Source organism: Hyperoodon ampullatus (genome assembly GCF_949752795.1).
Source record: "Hyperoodon ampullatus genome assembly, chromosome: 15".
Classification (NCBI taxonomy): Eukaryota; Metazoa; Chordata; class Mammalia; order Artiodactyla; family Ziphiidae; genus Hyperoodon; species Hyperoodon ampullatus.
The window spans coordinates 1087829-1112005 of NC_136928.1; the positions used below are offsets into that span (position 1 = coordinate 1087829).

At 46.5% G+C, this 24177-nt stretch overlaps 1 protein-coding gene across 3 annotated transcripts; it reads right to left on the reverse strand.

Moving 5' to 3' along the window:
* Nucleotides 1–1376: 1376 nt before the first annotated feature.
* SEMA4F (ssemaphorin 4F) lies at nucleotides 1377–23809 on the reverse strand (the record flags this gene model as incomplete). 3 transcript variants are annotated; one of them, XM_079720591.1, is made up of 14 exons in its annotated part: nucleotides 1377–1987; nucleotides 2225–2283; nucleotides 3406–3566; nucleotides 3677–3786; nucleotides 3927–4149; nucleotides 4277–4424; nucleotides 4655–4833; nucleotides 5366–5517; nucleotides 5617–5736; nucleotides 15544–15637; nucleotides 20279–20377; nucleotides 20584–20643; nucleotides 21276–21427; nucleotides 23665–23809. In XM_079720591.1, the coding sequence occupies 14 exons, from the start codon at nucleotides 23807–23809 to the stop codon at nucleotides 1377–1379; spliced, it is 2313 nt and encodes a 770-aa protein (XP_079576717.1). The 3 variants fall into 3 exon arrangements, with proteins under 3 accessions (XP_079576717.1, XP_079576718.1, XP_079576719.1); XM_079720592.1 differs by lacking the exon at nucleotides 20279–20377; XM_079720593.1 differs by lacking the exons at nucleotides 5366–5517; nucleotides 5617–5736; nucleotides 15544–15637; nucleotides 20279–20377.
* Nucleotides 23810–24177: the final 368 nt, after the last annotated feature.

The window sequence follows — 24177 nt, forward strand, 5'->3', positions numbered from 1 at the left end:
GCCTAGAGCATCTGAGAGTTGTGAAGCAGGAAGAGGTCTTTAAATTTGGTGAGAGCCGACAGTGTCTCCAAATATGCACAGAGCCCACCTTCCAGGAAATGGAGCAACAAGAAGGTATCCAGCGGCTGCCAGTCCAGGGTCTGGCCAAAGGGCAGGAAGAGCTGCCCCTGCCTGGCACCACCTCAGCTTGGCCAACATGTGGTGACCTTGGGGCAGTGGTCCTTTAACTTTGTTAAGGCTTGAAAATCTAATGAGAGTCACAAACCAAGCCCCACCACCACCAGAAAAATACAGACACACGTATACAGACAGCATCTTGCATGTGATTTCAGGGAGGCCATGGACCCCAGGGGAACTCCTGCTTTAGAGCAAGGGTAACCTGAGTAAAGTCATAAAGTCACTGATACAAACCTATCTTTGTGTGGCTTGTATTTCCAACGATTGTTCCACTTTTTTCATCTCCTGATATTTAGAATGTTGTGAAGTTTTAATAGAAGCCAAGGAAAGGGTTCTAGCCAGAGAGAAGAGCAGCTGTGCATGGCAGTGGTGGCAGCCAGGAGGCAAAACCAAAGAGAAAGATGGGGTCAGATGTACCATTGCCTTTCCCACCCAGAAGGTCACTTTGGGAGTTTTTCTCTACTCAACAGAAGGTCTGTGAGAGGTGATGGAGACAGGGAAGTGGTTTTCTCCTTTTAGAAAGGAGAGCCATTCCCTCACTGGCTACAGGGTCTAAAGTCCTGTAGGTATTGCCCTCATTCCAACCTGACCCTCTCAATCTCCCATGAATACACCAGAGCATCAGCCTAGTCATCCATGCACATGTGTCCAGGTCACCTATGAACATCCATGTATTTACACATGCTCTTGCATGGAAGAAGGAAAACTGGGATGGGGTGGATCTCAGGGCAGAGATCCATGTTGCAGGTTAGGAATCATGCACTCTCCACAGAGAATCGGATAAACTGGGAGAACCAGCAAAAGGAGTCAGTGCACATTAGCCCCCTAGCACTTGCAAGGCTCCTCCTTCTGGCCAGGGCCCAACCGGAAAGCAAAGTCACAGCGATGTCCTAGGGCCTAGCCCCAAACTAATGGGCCCAAGACAGTGGGCTGAAGGGGTCATAGGGGTTGAGAGGGCAGGGGCAGGAAAAGCCCTGATTCACTGCAAGAGCAATTCTGATCTCTTATGGGAATCGGGCAAAGCCCTGGCCCTGAGCCCATCCAGGCCCAGAAAAGGCAGACAGGGAATTCGAAGTGATCATTCAAAAGCCAAAGAAAACTCAGAGGCCATGACGATCTTCCATGACCATCGACCCCCAGCGTCCCAATGGTCATTCCATCCAGTGGTCACTCATGCACTAGTGGTTATTTGCCCAGCCCTAGATGGATGTTTCATCACACGTGGCTAGAGGAGCCCCAGTTAACCGAATGTGGGGCGGGCTCGGGCAAGGATCAAGCAGAAAGGGTGGAGGGAAGCCACCAAAGCCACTGCCCCTCTTGGCCAGGGCTAGGGGCAGCCGCTCATCTTCAGGAGAGGGAGAGGGAGGGTCCTGGCTGTAGCTTGTGGTCCCAGATGGTAGCACCCCCAGGTCCAAGCCCACCTTGTCTCTAGCCAGAAGTTCCCTCTGTCGTTGTCGCTGCTGACGCCGCCCAATCAGGAGGAGGGTCAGGGATGCTGCAAAAACTCCCAGGAAGAAGCCTGCCAGTCCAGCCGCCACTATGTGAGCCCGGCTTGGAGCACCCCGCTGGCTGCCCCATACCAAGCTGTAAGCAGCTACCACACGAGCTGCCCCACCTTCCTGACATTCACAGGCATAAGCACCCATGGCCCCTGGGGATATCACCACTTCTAGCCCATCCCGCCGGGGGGTGAGTGCAGTCACTCCGCTGGGCTGGTGCCACACACAGGATGCCCAGGCTGAGCTCGGGGAACATGGTAAGACCACATGTGCAGCTGCAGCCACAGGAACCTCAACCACCACTGGGTGTTCTGCAGAGACAGCAAAAGCACAAAAGGTGGTGAGGCTGTAGGTTGGAGGTGTTAGAGAGAAATGTGGAGTGATACAAGATATGAGAAGGGGCCATGGTACACCAAGCTAAAAAGGGGATTCCCAAAGAGAGTAAGGCTGCCATAACTTCCAGGATACAAGTTTTAAACTAAGTCCAAAAACATAACTTTCTAGGCCCTTTACATCCACTCTACCCACATTCCCTAAACCATACAGACCTCCAGGCTCTTTAGGACACAAAGAAGAGACATCCGCTGACTCTATGTCTTGAACCAGCCTGTAAAGAAGAGAATACTTGATAAATCCAGTGTCAACACCCCCTCTACCCTCCTCAGTACTGAACATTCACTCGCCAATTGCACCTCCCATCATCTCATAAATCACCTCTAGAATTATCAGTCAACATTCTCTTCATCACTAAATTTTTCCCCAATACCTCTTGTACTCATGACATTTGCCGTGTCAAATTCTACAAATATTTCTAGCAGACTACAGAGAATTAAATTTGCACTAGGTCTGTCAGAAAGATGTTTGGTGGGGTACTTTGAAAGAAACACAGGAACCTTCCAAGAAGTATAGCTGGTGGTCCACAACCACAAGATTTCTCTGGAAATCTCTGTTAAAAGATTTCTCTGTTAAGAGAAAGAGAAAACTTCTTTTCTATCAAAGCTAATCAAAATTCTGTGAGGGTCAGTGAGATGACTTTCTGTTTCACAAAAGACCTCAGCTAAAGATACATCTGTGGTTGTCACCAGCACTCCGTTGGTACTGAATACAATGAGAATGAAATCACCTAGAGAGTGCAGGAAAGTGTAAAGAGAAGGACTGAACCCTGAGGAATATCAACATTCAGAAGCTGGATGGAAAAGGAACCAGCAAGGGAGACAGACTGGAGAGTGAGGTAGGGAGAAAAACCAGGAGAATGCAGAGCCATAGAAGGCAACAGGACAGAGTTTTTCAAGGAACAGAGGAGGGGAGTTGTCAACTGTGAAAACACTTCTAAGAGCACTTGTAAAATGAAAACTGAGGGACTTCCCTGGCAGTCCAGTGGTTAAGACTCCACGCTTCCAACGCAGGGGGTGCGGGTTCGATCCCTAGTCGGGGAACTAAGATCCCACATGCTGTGTGGTGCGGCCAAAAAAAAAAAAAAATGAAAATGAAAACTGAGAAGCGTATGGCAACATGGAAATCAACCACACAGTCAGGGCAGGTCCAGCAGGGAGGCAGGGACACTGATGAGGACAGAGAGATGGCTAGTACGGACTGACAGATGGACACACAGGTGACACTAAGAAACACGGCGGGGGGGGCAGCGCTAACCCATGAGAAACAGACACAGACATATGGATAGGCCAGAGCCTGGGGACATCAGGCAAGGAGCCAGTGCCATCACCCTCACCCTTCATGCTCTCCAGTGTGGGCCACACATGCAGCTAGCCGAACGCTCCAGGCACAGACAGGGTCTCGGGCCAGAATGCACTCTGAGCAGCTCTGTAGACGGCCACAGTTGGTTGTGTTTACTTGTGTCACCTCAGTACGGGAGCCAACCAGGAGCCAGCTCTACAGAAAGGGAGGAAGAGAAACACGCTGTATCTCCCAGACTTCAATGTCACAGATTGGCTCTGGACTCAGATATCTCCCCACCAGACTCGCCAAAATCTACAACTCACTTGATACAATTTCATATTCTCAACTGGCTGTGGCTCTGGGAATAAGGCCAGATCCTCAAGAACACTGAGCTGGGCTCCAATCTGCACTGCTCGGTGGAGGTGTCCATCCTCTAGGAAGCAAGCAAGGGACAGGACATAATAACATAACTGTACCTGTGCCTGGGACTCTGACACCTGTATGCATGGGACCCTCTCTATGGCGACAACCTGTGTGCACTGGACGGGCAACTTGCTTGGCTATTAAACATACCTGTCCCCAGATAGAGCACATCATACTCTTTCCCTGAGAGGCTGGGCACCCTGTGGGCTACAACTCTGAGGTAGGTTGTATCTGTAGTGACCAGCAGGGGCTGGCCATCAGCTGGAAACACTGGCCTGTCCATGAGTGGGTGGTCCCGGATGAAGGTGAGCACACGGTCAGGCAGGAAGAGTGACGAGCCAAACTGTTGGAGCTTCATGTTGTTGGTGATGCACTAAAGGAAACACAGGATGAGCGACAAAGCTTCCCAGGGGCCAGGAAGTGTCTGTGATGCCTAGCTGGGCTCTTGTCCTAACGGGGCAATTCAGGCGTGAGGTGAAGAACTGCCCCAGCCCCCTCACCTCTCCAGGTCTGGGCTGGGGTACATCACTGTCCACGACAGGCAGTCCCCTGTTGCAGTCATGTTTAAGCTCTCTGAAGGGACCATTCAGCACTGTCCGAATGTCTTGTGGTCGGAAGGAACAGACGGCAGAGATGGCAGCCCCTTCCCTGGAAGAGTCACAGGTTGGAGCGGGATATTTAGAGGGAACTAGGGGAGGCAGCTCATCCCGTCACGTGAGAGGACCCGTGAGAAACGCACAGGGAGCCATGCGGCCTGCTTCACGGCAGGAGGAGCAGCGCTCCGCGGAGAGCCCACGCCCTCTGGAGGAGACCGCACCGACCTGCACCAGCCCCAGGCATCTCCCACCCCGCAACTCTCCACATCAGGACCCCCTTACCACTGGGAGGAAAAGAGGCCATAAAAGATGGGCGTCCCCGCTCCATGCTCAGGTCGAAGAATGACCATGTCCTGCAGGACACTGGAGGCCCGGCCATGCTCAGGCCCTGGACACAGCAGGTCAGCCTTCAGAAAGGTCGTCCACCTCTGCTGGAGGGTCTTCCGGCCCCCAAGGTCCCCCTGGGGTGACAAGCACATAGGAAGTTCTCTTTAGAAGACCAACATTAGGGGACGACTGTGGAGACCAATACACGTTTGCCCCAGACACACACAGATAGGGAGACAGATGCATAGAAATGCAAGGACAGAGATACAGAGTAACTGACAAGGCCCATGAGGTGTGGGGCGGGCAGGCTCACAACAGTGAGGTTTGTCGTGTTTATAAAGTTCTGCACTACATGCTTTACATAAGTTACCTTGTTTAGTCCTCAAATCGACACCGCCAGAGTCACACAGGCAGTAAGCAGTGTAGCAGGGACTTGAACCCAGGTCTGTCGACAGTTCCTGCCTTTAACCTCTACACTACAGTGTCACACGGGATAATAAGCTGGTAAAAGAGGCCAGAGCCCTTTCGCCACATTCCTCAAGCTCCCAGAAAAGTAGTCACTGCCCATCAAAAAAGGAGAAAGAGGAGAAACACAGAGACCAGAGGAAAAGACAGGAGGACAGGCAGAGTAGAAAACAAGAGAGACAGCTGGGATCAGGGTCTTACCGCACACACACGGGCCACCCTCGGGACCTTAACGTGTTCGTATGAATCAAAAGGTCCGGAAATCTCCGTGAAGAAGAAGTAGATTTCATCGTCTCCGTCTTCATCCCCCCACTCGGCTGGGCTCAAGGCCACTGCTGCAACAAAGGCTGGGGCTGGGGAGACCCCAGATCCCACAGATGTAGCCTGGGGCCACCCAGCCTCCACCCACTCTGTGCCCAGAGCAGCACCACCCCCCTCTGCCCTCTCCCCACCGTTAAGCCAGGATGGCAAAGTCTCTGTCCGAATCCAGTCCTCAGCACGACCCACAGCCCGGGAGATAATCGGCTCCGTCCCCAGGTAGTTTTTCACAGTGGCAACGTAGAGGATGCCCCCTGCAGGGCGACAGGGAGGAGGTGGACTGTCAGACTCACTGAGGAAACTTTCAGAAAGGGTCACAGGCAGAGCAGGGAGCAAAGCAGGGGCAAGAACCCTCAGGGGCTGAGCACACATTAAGTGCCAGGCAATGCGAAGCACGACAGGCATTACCTCACTTAAAATAAACAGAAATAAAGTGCTCCTGGGCAGTAACGGGAACCAGTGTTACGGAAAAACTGCTGGAATGTTCATGTATATGAAGGAAGAATAGAAGCTATCCCTGTGGAAAGCAAGATTTTTTTTGTTGGTCTGTTTCTTGCTGTTGTCGTTTTTAAGGACTTTTCTACCCTATAATTACATGGTAACTTTCCAGGAAGAGGTTTGCTTTGCAGCATGTTCCCATCTTACTTAACTTCTCCCACTACGGTAAATGTCTGAGGGCACTACTGTTCTTTCTGAGTATTAGGGGGTGTATACTGCCCTGGAACAAGTCACAACTTTAAGGTATACTAGCATCATTTAGGGAATTGATCAAAATGCAGATTCCTGGGCCTCGGGCTCAGCAATTCTCACTCAGTAGGGTTGGGGGTTGGCCCAAGAACTACGTTTCAAACAAGCAGTCAGAGTTACTCTGATGTGGGTGATTCAAGAGCTCACTTTGAGAAACACCAACGTAGGGGATTTCTGGATATTTCACAGCCAGCCAGAGGAAACAAGGAGGAATCAGGTCCTCCCTCCTGGCTCCGTGGAGGTGCACAGGTGGTCTAGGGATGGTGGGGGTTGGAGAAGAGAGGAATCAGAGGCGTTCTGGGAAGGAAGGCGAGGTGCAGTTATGCGGGCTGGATGCGAAAGAACTATAACCACGCTGAGCAACACCGCCGAGGGCTCGGACACGAGTGGAGACAATGGCTCGGGGAACAAGAAGGTCACAAACCCCCGGGGGAGTCCTGAGTATCACAGGGACTCTGGAGAGAACAGAGGAGAACAGAGAAGCATCCCTTCACCACCTACTACGTAGGAGGCACTGCGCTGGGTGCTAAGCACATCGTTGTCCCCCCCAAGAGTTCCCATTTGAGTCCAGAAGACAAACGTAGTCAGATACCAGAGGCGTGGACTCGCAGACGTGTGTAGGAGCCCAGAGGAGGACCCAGCCACATCTAACTGGGGGAGCAGCAACTCAGAGGTCACATCGGAGCTGGCTCTGAAGAGCGAGCAATCTGCCAGGTAGAAGGACTTCGGGGGGAAGACAGGCAAGTGGGGAAGAAGGGAGCCATGTTCAGGCATGTGGGGCACTCCCCATGGCTGGCACTCCAGCGGGGCACAGGGGCTGCTGGGCAAGTGAGCAGAGATGAGCTAGAGGTGCAGAGACAGGCACCCAATTGTGATGAATCTGCTCTTCCACGCCAGGAAAATGTGGACTTCATCCTAAAGGTGAGGGCAAAACTGCAGAGATTTTCTTGAGGAGGCATGACATAATTCGTTTTGTTTTTTAGGAAGAAAATGCTAGTTAAAAGGGCCTTCACACAGTCCTGGCAGGACTAAGGCACTGGTAGAGGAAAGAAAGGGGCGGGATGTGGGAGAGATTTCTGAGGTAGAGCCCGTTAACAAGATTTGAACATCAGTTGAATATGAGACGTGAAAGAATGGAGTAAAATAATGTCTCTAAGGTTTCCGCTTATAAGATGGATAATAGAAGATTATGATATTATGAACCAAGCAAAGAAATGACATAAGGCTCATAAAGGAGGTGGCTGGAGAGGAGATGAGTTCAGTTGTTGGACCCACTAAAGTTGATGCGCCTTTGGGACATCTGGTTGGAATCAATCGAACAGAAGGGTGTGGACAATAGGGCCAGAGTCAAGCAGCCTAGGAGTCATGCTTAAGTTACCACAGGAACGTGAAAGCCAGGGAGAAAAGGAAAGCGAGAGAGAGGCCTGGGGCACCATCATTTGAAGGCAACTCAGAAAAGCACTGACTCAGAAGAGTCAGAGAGGCTGGAGAAGCAAGCAAGGCTGGAGTGCTGGAGGCTGGTGCCCAGAAACCCCAGCAAGAGCCGTGGGGTCGTGTGCACTGAGGGAAGCAGCAGAGGGCAGGGCCACCTTGAGGGAAGCATGACGTCCTGGGCTCAGAGATGCTCCTGTGAAGCTGCATGTCTCAGGCACTGAAATGATGACCACTAACACTTAAAAACACTTAATGCAGAGCAAGAAAAGGGTTGGGAGCCCTCTGAGGGCAATAGCAAAGAATTAGAAAGCCCCTTCCTTACTGGGTGGGAGGGAAGACTATACTATCACTCGAGTTTGTGAAAAGAATCCAAGCACTTTGGAGTCAGGAAGGCTTGGGTTTGAACTCTGAATACTTAGTAGTAGTACGATCTTAGGCCATTACCCTTCCTAAGCCTCAGGTTCCTCAAATGTAGAATGGGGATAATACCACCTTCCACCCAGAGCAGTGCTGAGGGTTAAATGAGATAAAAAGCGAGCCCCAGGTAGGGCCTGGCGCACGGCTGGCATTCAATATGTGTTAGGTGCAGCTGCTTAGGAACCTCAGGGGGGCATATGCTTGATTTGTTGCCATAAGGTAGGGGGGCCACAACTATAAAATGGCATCCCATTCCCTTCCAGAGTATTTCATGAGGGAGAAAATCAGATTTGGGGCAAAGGTTCTGGCAGCTAACGGAGCAGCAAATAAGCCAATCCTCAGTAGTTCCAGGGGGAAAAACATGACACAGAAGTCAGAACTGGAATAAAAATTTTCCTAAAAGCATCATACACAAAACACTCTAAAACCGAAACTATTGACAGAAGCTGTGTCATGGATACCCTGAGAATGGGGGAGATGTGGTGGAAGAGACAGTTATGAATATTTTGGAAGTATGACTTGATGTGTTTGAAGGGGAACACTCATAAATATTCTGGAAACGGTAAAGGACCGCAGACAACAATGCAAGGGCCCAGTGGTGGATGGAGGTCAAGTCCCAAAACTTTCTAAGGGGTTAAATGGGGGCAGTCAGCAACTCTGGAGCCTAGGATTGCTGAAGAGCACACTCACCCAGCGGAGAGAGCGGAGGGTCACAAAGGGATAGCAGGAGGGATCGGACACTTTGGGAGGGGGTAGCAGGGCTTCAGATGTTCCACGAGTACTAAGGGGCTCACAACACAATCTTCACACACACACAGAGGAAAAGGAACAACAGCCATCACAGTCACGAGGGCAGAAGTCCACGGGACGACACAAGGTCACCACATGCCCTGAATTTTCCAGAACAGTCAATTTCAAATATTCTGTTGCACTGTTCATACAATAAAATATCCCTGTATGTGCAGTTGTTTGGCAAGTTATTACTGACTAGATCAAGCTAGCAAACATGAAAACGTACATCTGCTATTGGCAAAAGATGATACGCCAAAGAGAGCGATGCCCACGGTGTTGAGTTTAGTGAACAAGGTGGTTAGAAAAAAACACATGGCATAATTCAACCCTATTTTTAAAAAATATGTATATATGTCTGTAGGCACAGGAAAGATTGGAGGAGCTACAACTGGACAGTGTTACTGATGTTTGTTTCTGACTAATGAAATTACAAGTAATTTTTATTTTCTCCTCTCTACTTTTCTGTATTCACTGAACGTTTTTTGTAGTTGGCACCTTTTACTTTTATAACCCCCAAAATTAAGATACTGCCATTTTGGAAATACAAAGAAAAACAAGATTGAAAGCCACAAAGATGAAGAATCACAGCCAAAGAAAAATGACAATTACGTGCAGAAATAGATCCCTACTTGCTCAGATGTAAAGCCTGTGAACATAGACCTCCCAGATATGTTAGCAACCCAACACTGACAGACGATATAAGCCATGGCAGTGAATATTTCACTACACCCTGAAGGGGTTCAAATTTTCACTCTGGTATCAAAATGCTCACTTTTAAAGAAGGTTTATAATAGGAATTATCACTCATTATCTTTAAAAAGAGGGTTTTAAACATGCCCTGGCCTGCCTTCTTCCACTCTCTTTTCTTCTCATGGTCAGAGCTTTGCAGGATAGACAGCTCCTGACCTAATATTCTCTATTTCCTTATCTAAGGTTTATGCCAGCTGGATACCTTTTTTTTTTCTTTTTTTTTTTTTAAACAGCCTATTATCAGGACATAATTACAGATCATTGGAGATGCAGTGTTTACTCTACCTTTTCCTCTCCTGGCATATAGGATTTCTATAACTGTCTTGTTTCGAAGTGTGAATGCTGTCTTGGGGTACACACTCACGGATTTAAGAGATAAGCTTGACCCCAAAATGCTGTCAGCACCCAGTGCACCTGGAACACATACAGGGCTCCTTGGCAGACGCAGTAATCACAAGATGCAGTGAGACCAAAAGGAGACAAGAAAAACACAAGATGGCTTCGCAAAGAGAAAGCAAAGGCTCCCTTCTTCTGCTCTTCTTTATAAGAGCCCTATTTATTATTGAATGTGAGAGGGAGGACCAAAGATGACGAATCACTGCCTCTAGCTTGGGTACCTTGGTGGGTAATGGCACTATGCACTCAGAGAAGGGGACACTGGTGGAGGAGAAGGTTTGGGGGAGGTGAGTGAAGATGATGAGCTCAGTTTGGGACATGCTGACTTTGAGATTCCTGTGGGATATCTAAGTGGAGATGTCTGGAAGGCAGATGGATATGTGGTCTGTAGCTCCAGATAATGTATGGGAGGCATCAGAATCTAGTAGAAGCAGAATCCATGGGGCTAGTTTGGGGAGATCTGGAAGGCATCAGATTGGGAGACATCAGAATGCAGTGGAAACAGAACCCACGGGGCTGGCTGAGATCACAATGACAAAGAATGCAAGAGAAGAGGATCTTAGGTGGAAGTCTCAGGAATATTTAAAGGATGAGTGGAAGACAAAGATGCTGCAAAGAAGACTGAGAAGGAATTGCGGATGTTCTTAGGCTAATGTGAACATTACTGTCAAAACATTTGCATTTTTCCAAATTGGAATAGTGCAAATAGAGACACTGAGATCATTTTTGTTAATTTTATCTCAGTGGAGTACAGATAAATGTCAAATTTGAAGACAAGATATCTGAGACCTTTTCCTAAAGAAATACAAGTACCAATAAACACATGAAAAGCTGTTCGACCTCACTAATAGAAATGTAAATCAAAAACATCAAATTGGACTCTGGAGAAAGTCACTGTTTTATGTTTATTAACTATATTTTTGGGGCTAACTGGCTGTAATGAAACAGGCCCTCTCATCACTGCTGGTAAGACTCACTGGAGAGAAATTTGGCCAAATCCATCAAGTACTATAAAAATCTTTTATATCCTTTGGCCCAGCAATCCTACTTTTTGGATTGACTCATGCGATTAATTAGATTCATGTAAAGGATTTACATAAAAATTTATGTAAAAGGATTCCTTATGCAGCATTATTTATAAAAGCAATAATTTATTTTAAAATCTGAATGCATAATTATATGGGAATAATTAAATAAGTGTGCTACATTCATATGACGAAAAAGTATACAATCACTAAAAATCAAGTTTTGAATAATTAAACAAATTCTATGATGAGAAAATGTTCAGTATACAATAAGTGAAATATGCATGACAATTCCAATTTATTATAAATGTGCACACGCACGCACGCACACACACACACACACACACACACACACACAGAGTATGAGAAAATACTCCGAAATAATAATAGTGGTTACCTGGTGATGACTGAATTACAATAAACTTTTCACTTTCTTCTTTGTACATTTCTATATTTTCTCAATTTTTCACAATGCAAATTGCAATTTTTATAATTTAAAATAAGAAATACTCCTGCCATTATATTCTAATAGTTTCATTACTAAAAGCTCTTTTCTTTCAAAATATGTCTATTATCCTTAAGGACATTTGTATAGCTCCTAACTGGGAATTTTGGTTCTAATTCTTAAATAATATTGCCACTATCTTCTATACTGCTATTTTCAAAACAAAGGGCCAGTAGGACACAATGGATCAACATTAAAAGTTCCAACTAGGGCTTCCCTGGTGGCGCAGTGGTTGAGAGTCCACCTGCCGATGCAGGGGACACGGGTTTGTACCCCGGTCCGGGAAGATCCCACATGCTGCGGAGCGGCTGGGCCCGTGAGCCATGGCCGCTAAGCCTGCGCGTCCGGAGCCTGTGCTCCACAACGGGAGAGGCCACAACAGTGAGAGGCCCGCGTACCACAAAAAAAATACTAATAATAAGTTCCAACTAAATATTGGCATTATGTCAGACCAAGAAAAAATTTAAATTATAGCCCTATAAAGAACTTCAGAGGAAAACTTATAATATTGATATTGACTATGACTTGGACCTGAGACAGAAAAAGCCATGGAGGTACTAGGTCTTGAGCTAGCCATTCTAAACTGTTAGAAAGTGATTTCTGACACCTCCCTCAATTATCAGCTGAAAGGCAACACTAAATTTCATTACCTGGGGGAAAAAAAGACTTAACCTGTTTGAAAATGTTCTTTGTTATACAATTATCTTATCTATGAAATTTGCATTCTTAAACTACATGCTGTGTTCCACTTGCTGAGTAGAACACAGAGAAATTACACACAGATGGTTAAATGTACTTAAAGATGCTGCTTGAAACAAAGTATTTTAATTATTTCAGATTGTTGCAAATGAGAAGTCATTTTGTTGATAAACAATTATGTAGAATCAAGAGACATTCATAACTGCTAAACCTATGAAATCTTTCTTAATGATCTTAATGACTGGCTCAGCGTTTTGCCAAGGATGCTTGATATAAAGCTAAGAAAAATAAACTATTGACTAAACTTTTATTCAAATATGTATGTGTATAAACAAGGTCTCACTGACTTCAACTGTAGATGAATGATAAAAATGACAACTCAAATATCGTATTTACTCGATATATACTTTATGTTCATTTTCAAAAACTTTTGTTATTTCATTACGTTTCAGAAAAGGTAAATCATTAACTGAATGACTAAGAGTGACTTTTTAATATATAAATTTATTTATTTTATATTTATTTTTGGCTGCATTGGGTCTTCGTTGCTGCGTGAGGGCTTTTTCTAGTTGCGGCAAGCGGGGGCTACTCTTCGTTGTGGTGTGTGGGCTTCTCATTGCGGTGGCTTCTCTTGTTGAGGAGCACAGGCTCTAAGTGCACAGGCTTCAGCAGTTGTGGATCGTGGGCTCTAGGGCTCAGTAGTTGTGGCACACAGGCTTAGTTGCTCCGCAGCATGTGGGATCTTCCCGGACCAGGGCTTGAACCCACGTCCCCTGCATTGGCAGGCAGATTCTTGACCACTGCGCCACCAGGGAAGCCTAAGAGTGATTTAATTTATGCAGCTTTTAAGACTTTTCCTACAAATAAAATTGTGCATAAGAAAAGAGTTTAGCGTCCAGTGGTTGAGGCTTTGTCTTCCAATGCAGGGGGTGCGGTTCGATCCCTGGTCAGGGAGCTAGGATCCCACATGCCTCGCGGCCAAAAGGCCAAAGCATAAAACTGAAAGCAATACTGTAACAAATTCAATAAAGACTTAAAAATGGTCCATAACAACAACAACAAATTTTAAGGTTAGATCTTATATCCCAATTTTTGTATTTCATAAAATATTGTGCAATATTTAAATTAAAATTTATATTGTCCAATATTTTATAATAAGGTTTGCAGCAACTTTAGTGAAGGAAGAAAAAAACAGTGTGATAAATGATGCTAAGTCAACTGATTAGTTAGTTGGGAAAAATCAATTTTGATTGCCTTCTCATGCCATTTGTCAAAATAAGTTTCAAATAAATCAGAGTTAAAATGTTTGGGAAAAAATATTTAAGAAGGAAAATTTTATCTGCTCTCTAACTGAAGAAGGATTTAGCTTAAAAAATATAATCACAAAGGAAAAGGTGTAGATTGGAATACTAATATCCTACCTGATAATTGGCCCAAGAACATAAGCAGAGGATTGACCAAAGCAGAAATAAAAATAAGTACTAAAACATGAAAAATGTTCAACTTCACTAATATTCAAAAAAATACAAATTAAAACAAGGTGCTGGGACTTCCCTGGTGATCCAGTGGTTAAGAATCCGCCTTCCAATGCAGGGGAAGCGGGTTCGATCCCTGGTCGGGGAACTAAGATCCCACGTGCCACGGGGCAACTAAGCCCGCGTGCTGCAACTACTGAGTCCATGCACTGTAGAGCCTGTGCGTCACAAGTAGAGAGAAGCCTGCAGCCACAACGAAGAGCCTGCATGACACAACTAAGACCTGACACAGCCAAATACATAAATATTTTTTAAAAGGTGCTATTTTTAGCCTTGAATTAGCACACACACACACACAAATGTTTAATGACAACACAACAGTGTGGTGAAATTTATGTGAAAAAACTCTCATCTACTGCTGATTTAGGGTGTAAATTGGTATACCCTTTCTAAAAACTCAATTAGCAACAGATAATGAGCTGTAAAATATTCACATCCTTTAATATAATAATCCATTTCCAGGAGTCTTAAGGAGGCAATCTAAAATGAGGATAAAAATTTACGTGCAAAAATGTTCACTACAGTATTAGAGACAATAGCAAAAACTTTGAAGTAAACTAAATAAATGAAAATAAATTTACATAAATAATTTGGAATTCTTTGATTAAATTATGATATGCTCACAGGTTGAGTAGCATAATGTCATTAACATTTTTCTTCACAAAGAATTTTTAAATTATATAGAAATGCCTATGATATAAAGTCACGTGACAATATTCAAAATTTTATCCATGTAGCATGACATTTAGAAGTTTCATAAAACACACACTCATAAAATTTCTGTTCACCTGCTTGTTTTACACTCTCATGAGAAAAACCATTGGGCTCTCACTGAATCTGGAGGGTGCATGTGGAGTAAAATACAGGCTAACCTAAAATCCAGGCTATGTCGCACACGAACAGTTCACTCTGTGGCTACCAAAGAATTAGTCAGTCATTCTCCAGAAAAGATTTAGGCATAATCCGTGACAGAACCATTGAACACTTGAGCAACTCTCTATGTATATATAGTTTGTTTGAAGGAAGTAACAGAAGGAATTTCTTTAATAGTCATTACTGATTTTTCTGAGCAACAGAGGACTGGCCAGCCAAATATACGTGCATGAGTATATATGCATGTGGACACACACATTAAAAAGGCTAGAAGGAAATATCCTAAAATACTAGCAGTGGTTTTCAGAGTAGGAATACTCTAAAACTGTGCTGATATGGTAGTCACTAGGTAAGAATGGCTCTTTATATTTAACTTAAAATTACATGAAATTCAATATTCTCCCCTTCAGTCGCACTAGTCACATTTCAAGGGCTCAATAGCCACACGTAACCAGTGGCTACCGTATTACACAGTGAAGATACAGAACAATTCCATCACCACACAAAGTTCTTTTGGACTGTGCTGTTCTAAAAGATTTCTTCTGTTCTTCTTTATACATTTTGCAAATTTATTATAATATTCATTGTAGTAGATTCCTCTTACAAACAGGGAAAAATGACTAAAAGAGATGAGGTTAACAGAGGAAACGTCCACAGTCTACTGTGAACAGTGACGTATTCTCTGGAGAAAAGCAAGAGAAATGATACTCTGTGGGTAAAAGCAGGAGAACACAGGCACTCTGGGAAGAATAGGAAAGGCCAGAAAGAGATGTGGGAATAATAGACATTCTGATCAAAGAAAAGAAAGGACACAGAACTTCCAACAGCAGGGCGGGGAAGGAGGCAATCACAGCAAGAAGTCACAGGTTCTTATCTCTCCCCACTCACCAGCCATTACAGCTGCTGACCGCTGAGCTGGCTCAAAAGGACATTTCCCCCGGCCACTCTCAGGTCTTTCAACCTGCTGGAAACTGGACACATCCTACAGACCAGAAGGGGGCAATTGGTTTAGAGGTCATGGGGAAGTTCATGGTGAGAATTACAAAGATGGTCAGATGAAGAAAAAACCCAATTCCCATTCATCTCCCGTTCCCCCACTACCATCCCCATATTCCCAGTCTGCTATTCCTGATTCCACCACCCATTCCTGCATCTCCTCCCTCTGCCATCCCTCTTTTCATCAGTTTATTCCTCTTCCCTCAATTTCCCTAGTACCCAACACCCACATGCTCTGATGAAGGAACAGCTAGGATGGCACTAGAAGACACCAAGAGCTGAAAGGCAGATCTTTCCTCTGAAATGCTGCTGAACTGCCAGCTTTGCACCTGGCTGGAGAATGTGCTACAGGATGAGGAGGATCAGGGAAGAAAGCAGGCCTCCTGAGGGCTGGAGCACTTAGGAAGGGTAAAGAAAAGTACAGGCTGATACAGGACCATCTGAAGCCCAGGGGTCTAGAGAGAAGGGCCATCCTTCGCCTAATCCCACCCCACGAATAAAAGACTGAACCAGAGTCAAGGATACACAGAAGGAGGGAAGGGAATCTACAGTCAGTGAAGACCTGAAGCTGAGGTCAGGATATGAGAATTTGGCAAGTGTCTTCCTCATCCAGGGACTCCAGAGGGACTAACCCGGGGTGCGGGGGTGGGCAAGAGGTGTAAGAGTCCCACAGAGCCAGCCAGACATTACCTTAGCTGAGCATCCAGCACTAAGAGAGGCTTCAAGATAACATCTAAAAATGAAAATCACAGATGATTTCAACCTGGCCTGACAGGGAAGTTAACTATGGCCAGTTAGGAATCAGTTATGACATGAAGTACCAGGCATGACATCTCCAGTTCACAAACCAGGATGGACATATGGTGCTGCTAGAGCCTTATTGCTGTGATGGTAATTGGAGAACCAACATAGATCTACGTCCCCTGAGCATAAGTGTACCACTGGCCCATTCTGACTGCTCACTTATTTGCTGTAGTTGGCAAACAGGGTTTCATTTTACTGAGACAGCCTTGAAGAAGGCCTGTTAAAATGAGATGTGATCTGATGTCCCCTCAAAGGGAACACTGGGTCAAGAATCTTCCAGAATGGAGGACCCCACAGAAACACAATCATCTGCCCTGTATGGTGGTGGGCACATTGTAGCCAGAGGAGAAAGATGACAGTTCAGTGAGAGATTACCAAGATGTTTGGGCACTCTGAACATGGGGTTATTACCTGCTGCTGTGGCCTGTTTTATCGCCTCCTTTTCTCCACACTGCCTCGCCTTGCCCCCAATTTACTCTCTATACCCACCCCACATTAATATTCCTAGACTATTAGTCACTGACTTAATAAATGCTTGAGCCACAGAATGACAAAAATGGCTCACCATTGCCTCTTTATCCCAAACTACTACTTCTTCTAACCAAACCTGGATCACCTGTTATTCCTAGAAAACAAATTATGCCTGAAACTACTCCGTTACATTTCACCAAGGACTTATAAAGGATGAGCCTTTTCTCAGTTCTCATTCTCTTTGATCTTTTCGCACCACTGGATACTTTTGATTCACTCCCCTCCTTGAAACAGTCTACTTCTTGACTCTTGAAATTCTACCCTCCTGGAGCCCCTTCTCCTATCTGTTGGTTCTCTATCTCCTTTGGTTTCCAGCCTCTAACCATGTCACCTTAGTCTTTTTCACATATACTTTAAAGATCTCATTAATTTTCACATTTCTGCCCAGACTTTCTATGCAAATCATTCCCCAAACTCTCTAAAGCCTGATGTCTTCCAAACTCTAGTCCATGTTTGCACTTGACTGCTGGACTTCCTTTCCTCACAGAGATGATCTACTAAAACTGAACATGTTGAAACTCGTCCTCTTCCAGTTTCCCCAAATGGCATCATCACGTTACCTAAGTTTATAGCCTTTGAGCAAGGGAGCCGATTAACTACATAGGTTATGATTACTGTACGGTCAAAGTGACATTTAATTAGGGTCTGAAAGGATAAGACCACACCACCACATTATCTGAATGTTGAGATTCTTCATTATATCATCATCGTGTCAGCACAGTCCTATCAGCATGAGTTGTAGTGAAGGCAAGTCCCTCAAGTTGAAAGCCAGAGCTACGTAGGCAGGCTCTCACTGAGCTGTGGGGTTAGAAGCCATCCTTTGACTTTGGCCAAGAAGACTGCAAGGCATATAAAGGACCTTTCCTAAGAGGTTGGGGTGAGGGGTAGGGGGAGATGGTCCTTGTTAACATGAAACAAATCAAATGTCACAAGAAACTGAAGCCAGCTAAGGTCTTCTTCCAGGGTGCAGGCTGGACTAGAGGGACAAGGTAGCCGAGCAGAGCCAGATAAACCTGGGTTTGAATCTCAGCTCTGCCTTGGCCAGCTATATATCTCAGACGTTTACCTAACTTTTCAGAACTTCTGTTTCATTCATGTAAATTGGAAATAAATACTATCATGATGTGTCATCACTATCATAATAAATAAATATCATGATATGGTGATAAGAATTAAACTCAATTGTGAATGTAAAGTATCAAGCACCAAGCCTGCGACAGAGTAGACACTCAATTGAATGGGAAGTCTTCTCGTTGTTGTTGCTGTTGTTATATAAGTCTGACATTTTTTCTGTTAACGGCTGGAGCTCCCTCAGAAAAACAAATTAAAATATTTTCCCCCAGTGTCTGATGAGCTGTCACTGAAGGACAACACTCCACGTTGTTGGAACTGGTAGGTCCTATGCTTAGACTTCCTTTTGTGAGAACCTTCATTTCTCTGAGCAATCAACTCTGAGCAAGTTGTTATATCTGGATCAGCTAGTCAAAGTTCTCAGATTGTTACACACAGTCTCAAAGTCATCAGTCTGGGACATGAGAAGCTCAGCACTAAGGATAAGGCGAGGACTTGCTCAAGCAGATGGGGATTGCCAGGTAGCAGGATAAGACAAAGGCAGAAAAGAACATTCAGGAAGTCTAGAGAGCAGTCTCAGGATGCTGAAAGGGTTAACACAGTTGTTAGCTGTACCTTATATTCTCCTACAAACAAGGCTTGGTCAAAGGATGGTCCTTCATTTCATGAGCCTGCAGGATAGGAGGGTTCAGAAAAAGAGCTAAAAGTCGTAGGAGTGCAGTACACAGGCCCCTGGCTTCGTTCTTGTTTGCTGATATTCCTCAAAAATGGATAGGGGTCCAAGTCACACCATTCCTGACAGGTACGTCCAGAACATTTTCTGTCTAGATGCTTATCTAACAACCATTAGGGTCCCACCTCAGAGAGCCAAAGAAGAATAGAAGGCCCTGGGGAACTAACTTGGAGTAATCACATCGTCTGTAAACCATGGCTCTGGTATTCACACCCATGGGCTCCCTGATCCTATGTATACTAGGAAAGGACAAACATGTCAATATGCTACTTCTGTGAGCTTTGTGAGAACTGTAGGGAAACTAGGCCCTCAGCATTAGCTGAAGGGATATAGAGATTTTCAACACCACCCTGAACTGGGAAACCTTCCCAGGATGAGGGAGCTATTGACACCTCAAAAGGGAGTCTATCACCAGCATTATGAAAATAACTCAACATAAATGCAACTAACTCCAAGGACAGCCCAGAGGGACTGACTAAGGCAACCAAGCATATACAATTATAGCATCCTTAAGTCAGAAATATAAGCATGATGTTTAACAAAGAGGTTTGGAGCTACACACTGACTAGATTCATGTGGCAAGGACTACTGCAGGCTGCAGAAGGGTCAAGTCAAGATCTGCCATTAAGGATCAGGGTCAGGAAAGGGAGTTGTTGCACTCCCTCCTACCCCTAGCAGAAAGGGATAAAAAGTGTCCAGTGATATGAAGGACATGTGACTCATCCCAGGGCCTGGTCACACATGTGTGCAGCCAGAGGAACAGTAATTGACTACTGGATAACTGATGAGAAAAGGTGAGGAGTCAAAACATTAACACCCTTCCTAAGATGTCACCAATCCCAGGGACTTTTGAGGTCATGACCACCCTAGATGTGATTAGGAGTATCCATGTCCCAAGCCTGCCTGGGTGTGAGGTTGGAGATGTCCAGGGCTTTAGCAGCAATGAACAGGACCAAGAAGAAAACATGGCCGACAGAGTGCCCACCTTGAAGGCAAGACCCAGAGCATGGGGCCAACAGGTACGACCTTAGCGTGCAGGGACCTCAGAGGCTGTGAGAGCAAAGCCCACACAGGATGAGGCTGACAACGGAGGTGGGGAAGGTGGTAGAAGACAATCACATGCCACGGGAGGAAGAAACAGGTATGGACAGTGCTGATTAAGGAATGGACCCAGGCTCCCTGGACAAAGCATACACAGGACAAGGAAAACATGAGCTGCTGGCCTCTGAAGTTCCTCCCCACAGGCCAGCTGGCATCCTCACTTCCTTCCCCATCCCACTGCGTCCCTCTGTTCACTTTGTATTCTTACCGTCTACAGACAACCTCCCTCCCCCTCCCTTTCATACCCTTCTTCAGTAGACAAAGCCTCTACCCTATGAGGATATCCCTCACCCCAATGCTTATCACGCACAAGGGTTGCCTTAGGCACGACCCCTGTCACAGCCGCTCACAGAAGACCCCTCCCGTCCTTCCACCCCTGTCACTCACAATAACCCCGCACTTCGGATCAAAAGCGAAGGTGCCACAAATGAGGAGGTGAGAGGCATTGGCAATGGCGAGAATCTGGACAAAATTGTGACATTCTTCCTAAGGGTCAGAGATGGTTAGAGAGAATCAGAAGCAGCAGGTACAAGGAAAAGTACTGTTAGGACAGTTATACGCAGCTCTGGGTATGTTGTTAGAGTCCCTGCCTGGGCCCATTGGGATGGGAGCATTGGAGGGGACTGACACAGAGTCAGGGCTGGGCCAAGGCCTCAACTGACATTCAGGCCACGGCCCGGATCTATACCTACCTCCTTCTTGCCTTTCTTCCTACAGTTCTGTCTGTGGGCCTCTGGCACCATCCAGTCAATCTAAGAAAGGAAGAGTGACCATTTCTCTCAGATTCTCACCCAAATTCCTCCCAAGTCAGGCTAGGTGACACAGTTCTACAACCTCCATCAATCTGAAAACTTCAGAGACAACCCCCCGACCACCGAGCACTGTTTTTCATACTGGAGGTCGCTACCCATTAATGAGTAATGAAATCAATTGTGAAATCTCAACCAACTTTATTTTTAATGAAATAGAATATATCAGAATGTATCACATATAGGAGAGTAGATATTGTTTCAAGAAAGTTTCCTTTCAGTACATACTTGGCGTACTGTGTCAAAACGTACCATATATTTCTTACTAAGGGGTGGTCAAAAACGTTTGAAAGTCATTGCCCTAGAGTCATGTGATTTTAATGATTCCACTGCCACCTGAACCCTGGTCACTGTGGCCTCCTCCCCATAATCATGAACCTCTCTCAGAGCCTCCCCAGTCACCATGACCCACCCCCATCGCCTTCAGCTGACACAATGAGGTTGACGATCTACCCTTATTCCTTTTCACCAACATTCCCCCACCACCACCACAACAGCCCCCTTCATATGCCATAAAACCAAGGATCTAATCACATGCTCTAGAATCTGAGGTCCTCCCCACTCTCAACTCTCACCCTGCGAGGTCTCTCCCCTGAAAAGGGCAGGGATAAAGCGAAGATGGTGTCCCGGGCGCCGACATAAAGCATATGGGAAGCAGGATCCACGAGGAGAACGGAGTAATTGTATGTCTGAGGGATGGTGAACCGGGTGAGATAGGAGTCAGCCTCTGGCAGGAAGAGAGGGTGACAGTGAAAAGTGATATCAGCCATCATTTCATAAGGGTTGGGTCCACAGGGGCAAAGCCAAAGGGGCCCATTTTTGTTTTCTTCCAAGTACCATTTATTTAGCAGCCTTAAGGGCAAAAACAAAGCCTTGACAGGCCAACCATTTAACTTCCCCAGGGAAAGATAACGAGTATTTAGCACACAATAAAGCATGCTTTTTCTATAAAAATAGAACACTTCATTAAAATAGCATAAATATTCAGTCTATTTAATAGTTATTTCTATTCATAGCAACATGATACATAATTTGAAAACACCTGTAAAAGGTGTAAGTACTTTTCTCTCTAAATTTCCTTTTCTTAAAAATCACTACTTAATAGTAACTCCTTTTTCCTTAGAAGGGAAATGTCTCACTCTTCTCACCGACACATCCGGAGATCACCTCCTCTCTCTCCCACCACCCTTGACCTCACCCTAATTCTACCCGAAGAGGTAAGAGAGTTGAGGGGGCAAGAAGCGTACGTGCTTTGGAAATGGACCAGCCCAGGTTTAAACGTGGCTCCTTCACTTACCAGACGTACGATCTTGAGTTAGTTACTTGCCCTCTCTGAGCATCACTTTCCTCATCTGTAAACACCACCATCCAGGGTTGTTGAGAATTAAATGAGATAACATATGTGGAAGCATCTGACACATACTACATATTTCACAAATGGTTCCTTTCTTCCATCTTTAAGCATGTGCTCTGTTTGGGCCAAATCTTAACCCATATCAGCATTCAAAATTCTGATCTATTTAAAGATTGTAACAAATAAGTTAGGATGAATTTTTACCTTCCTAGCTCAGTCTCTGGCTCTGGGGACCTGAATGAATACAGCTCTGTTCTACCTGCTTCCTCTGCTCAGCTACCTTCAGGACTAGTAGAATGACCAGCATTCTTAGATGTGCTGATGTATGGAGCCCCACCCACCCAATCCTCCCACACCCATACTCATGTCTGTGCTGTATCCTGACTACTATCCCATGCTTAGTATAAGCCCCGGATCACCCAACCACCCTTCCTATCCCCACCGCTGCCTCGCCTTGTCATATAGACCTCTCTGGACTCCTGGATATGAACCCAGACTGGCAACCTCAACCCCATGTTGTGGCTATTGCTCCAACACAAACTGAAACCCAGGCTCTGACCACAACTCTGTCCTCTGGATTCATAGCATCCCTATATGTCACCGGTCTGAAATGACAGAAGTAACTTAGAAGACTCTAAGTTACTATTACCCGGTTGTGAGTTTTTCCCAACAGGATGTACTCTCGGCTTCACTGGTTCTGTCTGCCCAAGGTGCTAGCACTCACCGCCCACTGAGGAAAACACAAGGTTCATAGCTACACTCATGCCCGCCTCAACAAAGAGCCTTTAAAGTGTGAGTCACTCCAATGATCACTTTTAACCTTGTGGCATCCCCTGGCTTCTTTCACATCTTTTGAAAGGACATCTCCCTCCTCTTTTTTCCTTCTGAAGACTTTGAAAATCATTTAAACAGAATTTTAAATCAACTCGTTGCATCGTTTCCCAGCTGCTCAATATAGGAAATGGGTAGAGGGAACGTTGAGGAGGTTAGGAGGGTTACGGGGGATCGGAACATGGGAGCTGGTGTCAGACACGAGAGGACTGTACGTGGGTTAGGGAAATTCGGGCTGTGAACGGGGCAAGTGGCCCGGAGGAGCTTAGAGCTGATGAGAACCAAATGGATTCGAGAGGTGGGCGGATGGATAATGCCGAGCTGGTAATCGGAAGGATGGGTGCTGGGAGTCGTATGCAAGACCCATGGGTCTGAGAGCAGGACGGGCGTCAGGCTGGCGTGACGGACACAGGTGCGTGTGAGGGAAGAGCGGAGTGAGGGAGAGGAGACTTCGAAATAGAGGGTTTGCGGCAGCCCCCATTCCCCTCCCTGGGCCTCAGGGTCCGCGTCTGCACGGTGAGGGGCGGTTGCCTTTATAAGGGGCCGCGGCAGCCTCCTGGGCTGGTCGTGGTAGCCGAGTCGCCCGGCTCGCTGGAGCAGCACCAAGTGGGGGTCCCGCCCGCAACCGGCCGGGGCTTGGGCGGCGCGGGACGCAGCGGGCTGAGCTGTGCGGGCCCGGGTGCGGCTTCCCGGGTGGGGAGGGCAGGTGGGTTCGGGTACCTGCAGGCGGGGTCTGGGCGCGGCGCGAAGGGATAAAGGCGAGGGTGCACGCGCCTTACCGGAGCTCGGAAGCGAGATCCTGGGCACCGAAGGGGGGACGCGGCCACACACCGGGCCGCTCAGCACCTCCAGCAGCACCAGCAGCAGGGGTAAGGGCGAGGCCGGGGACAGCCCTGAGCGGGGCCGCGCAGCAGAGGCCGGCATTTTTGCCACCGCCCGGCCGCCGGGGTGTGGCGCGCCCGCAGCCTCCTCAGAGCCTCGGCGCCGCCAGCTTCGGCCCCGCTCTGCTCTCGGTGCGGCTGCGCCTGCGGCGGCGGGTTAGAGCGCAACCTGGCTCCGCCCCTTCAAGAAGGAACCAATGATGGGGCTGATTTTCTCCTCAGCCGTAGGGGTTGCGTGGAGGTCGGACTAAGGAGAGAAAAAGCCCAGGCCAGAGAGAGAGGGAGCTAGACCCAGGGGTAGGCGGGGCGTTCTGCCTCGAAAATGGGCTGCACGTGTCACTCCCGGACCCCGAGCGACATTTGCAAAGGTCGCTCCCAAAACTCCAATTTGCATGTCTTGGCTATTGTAAA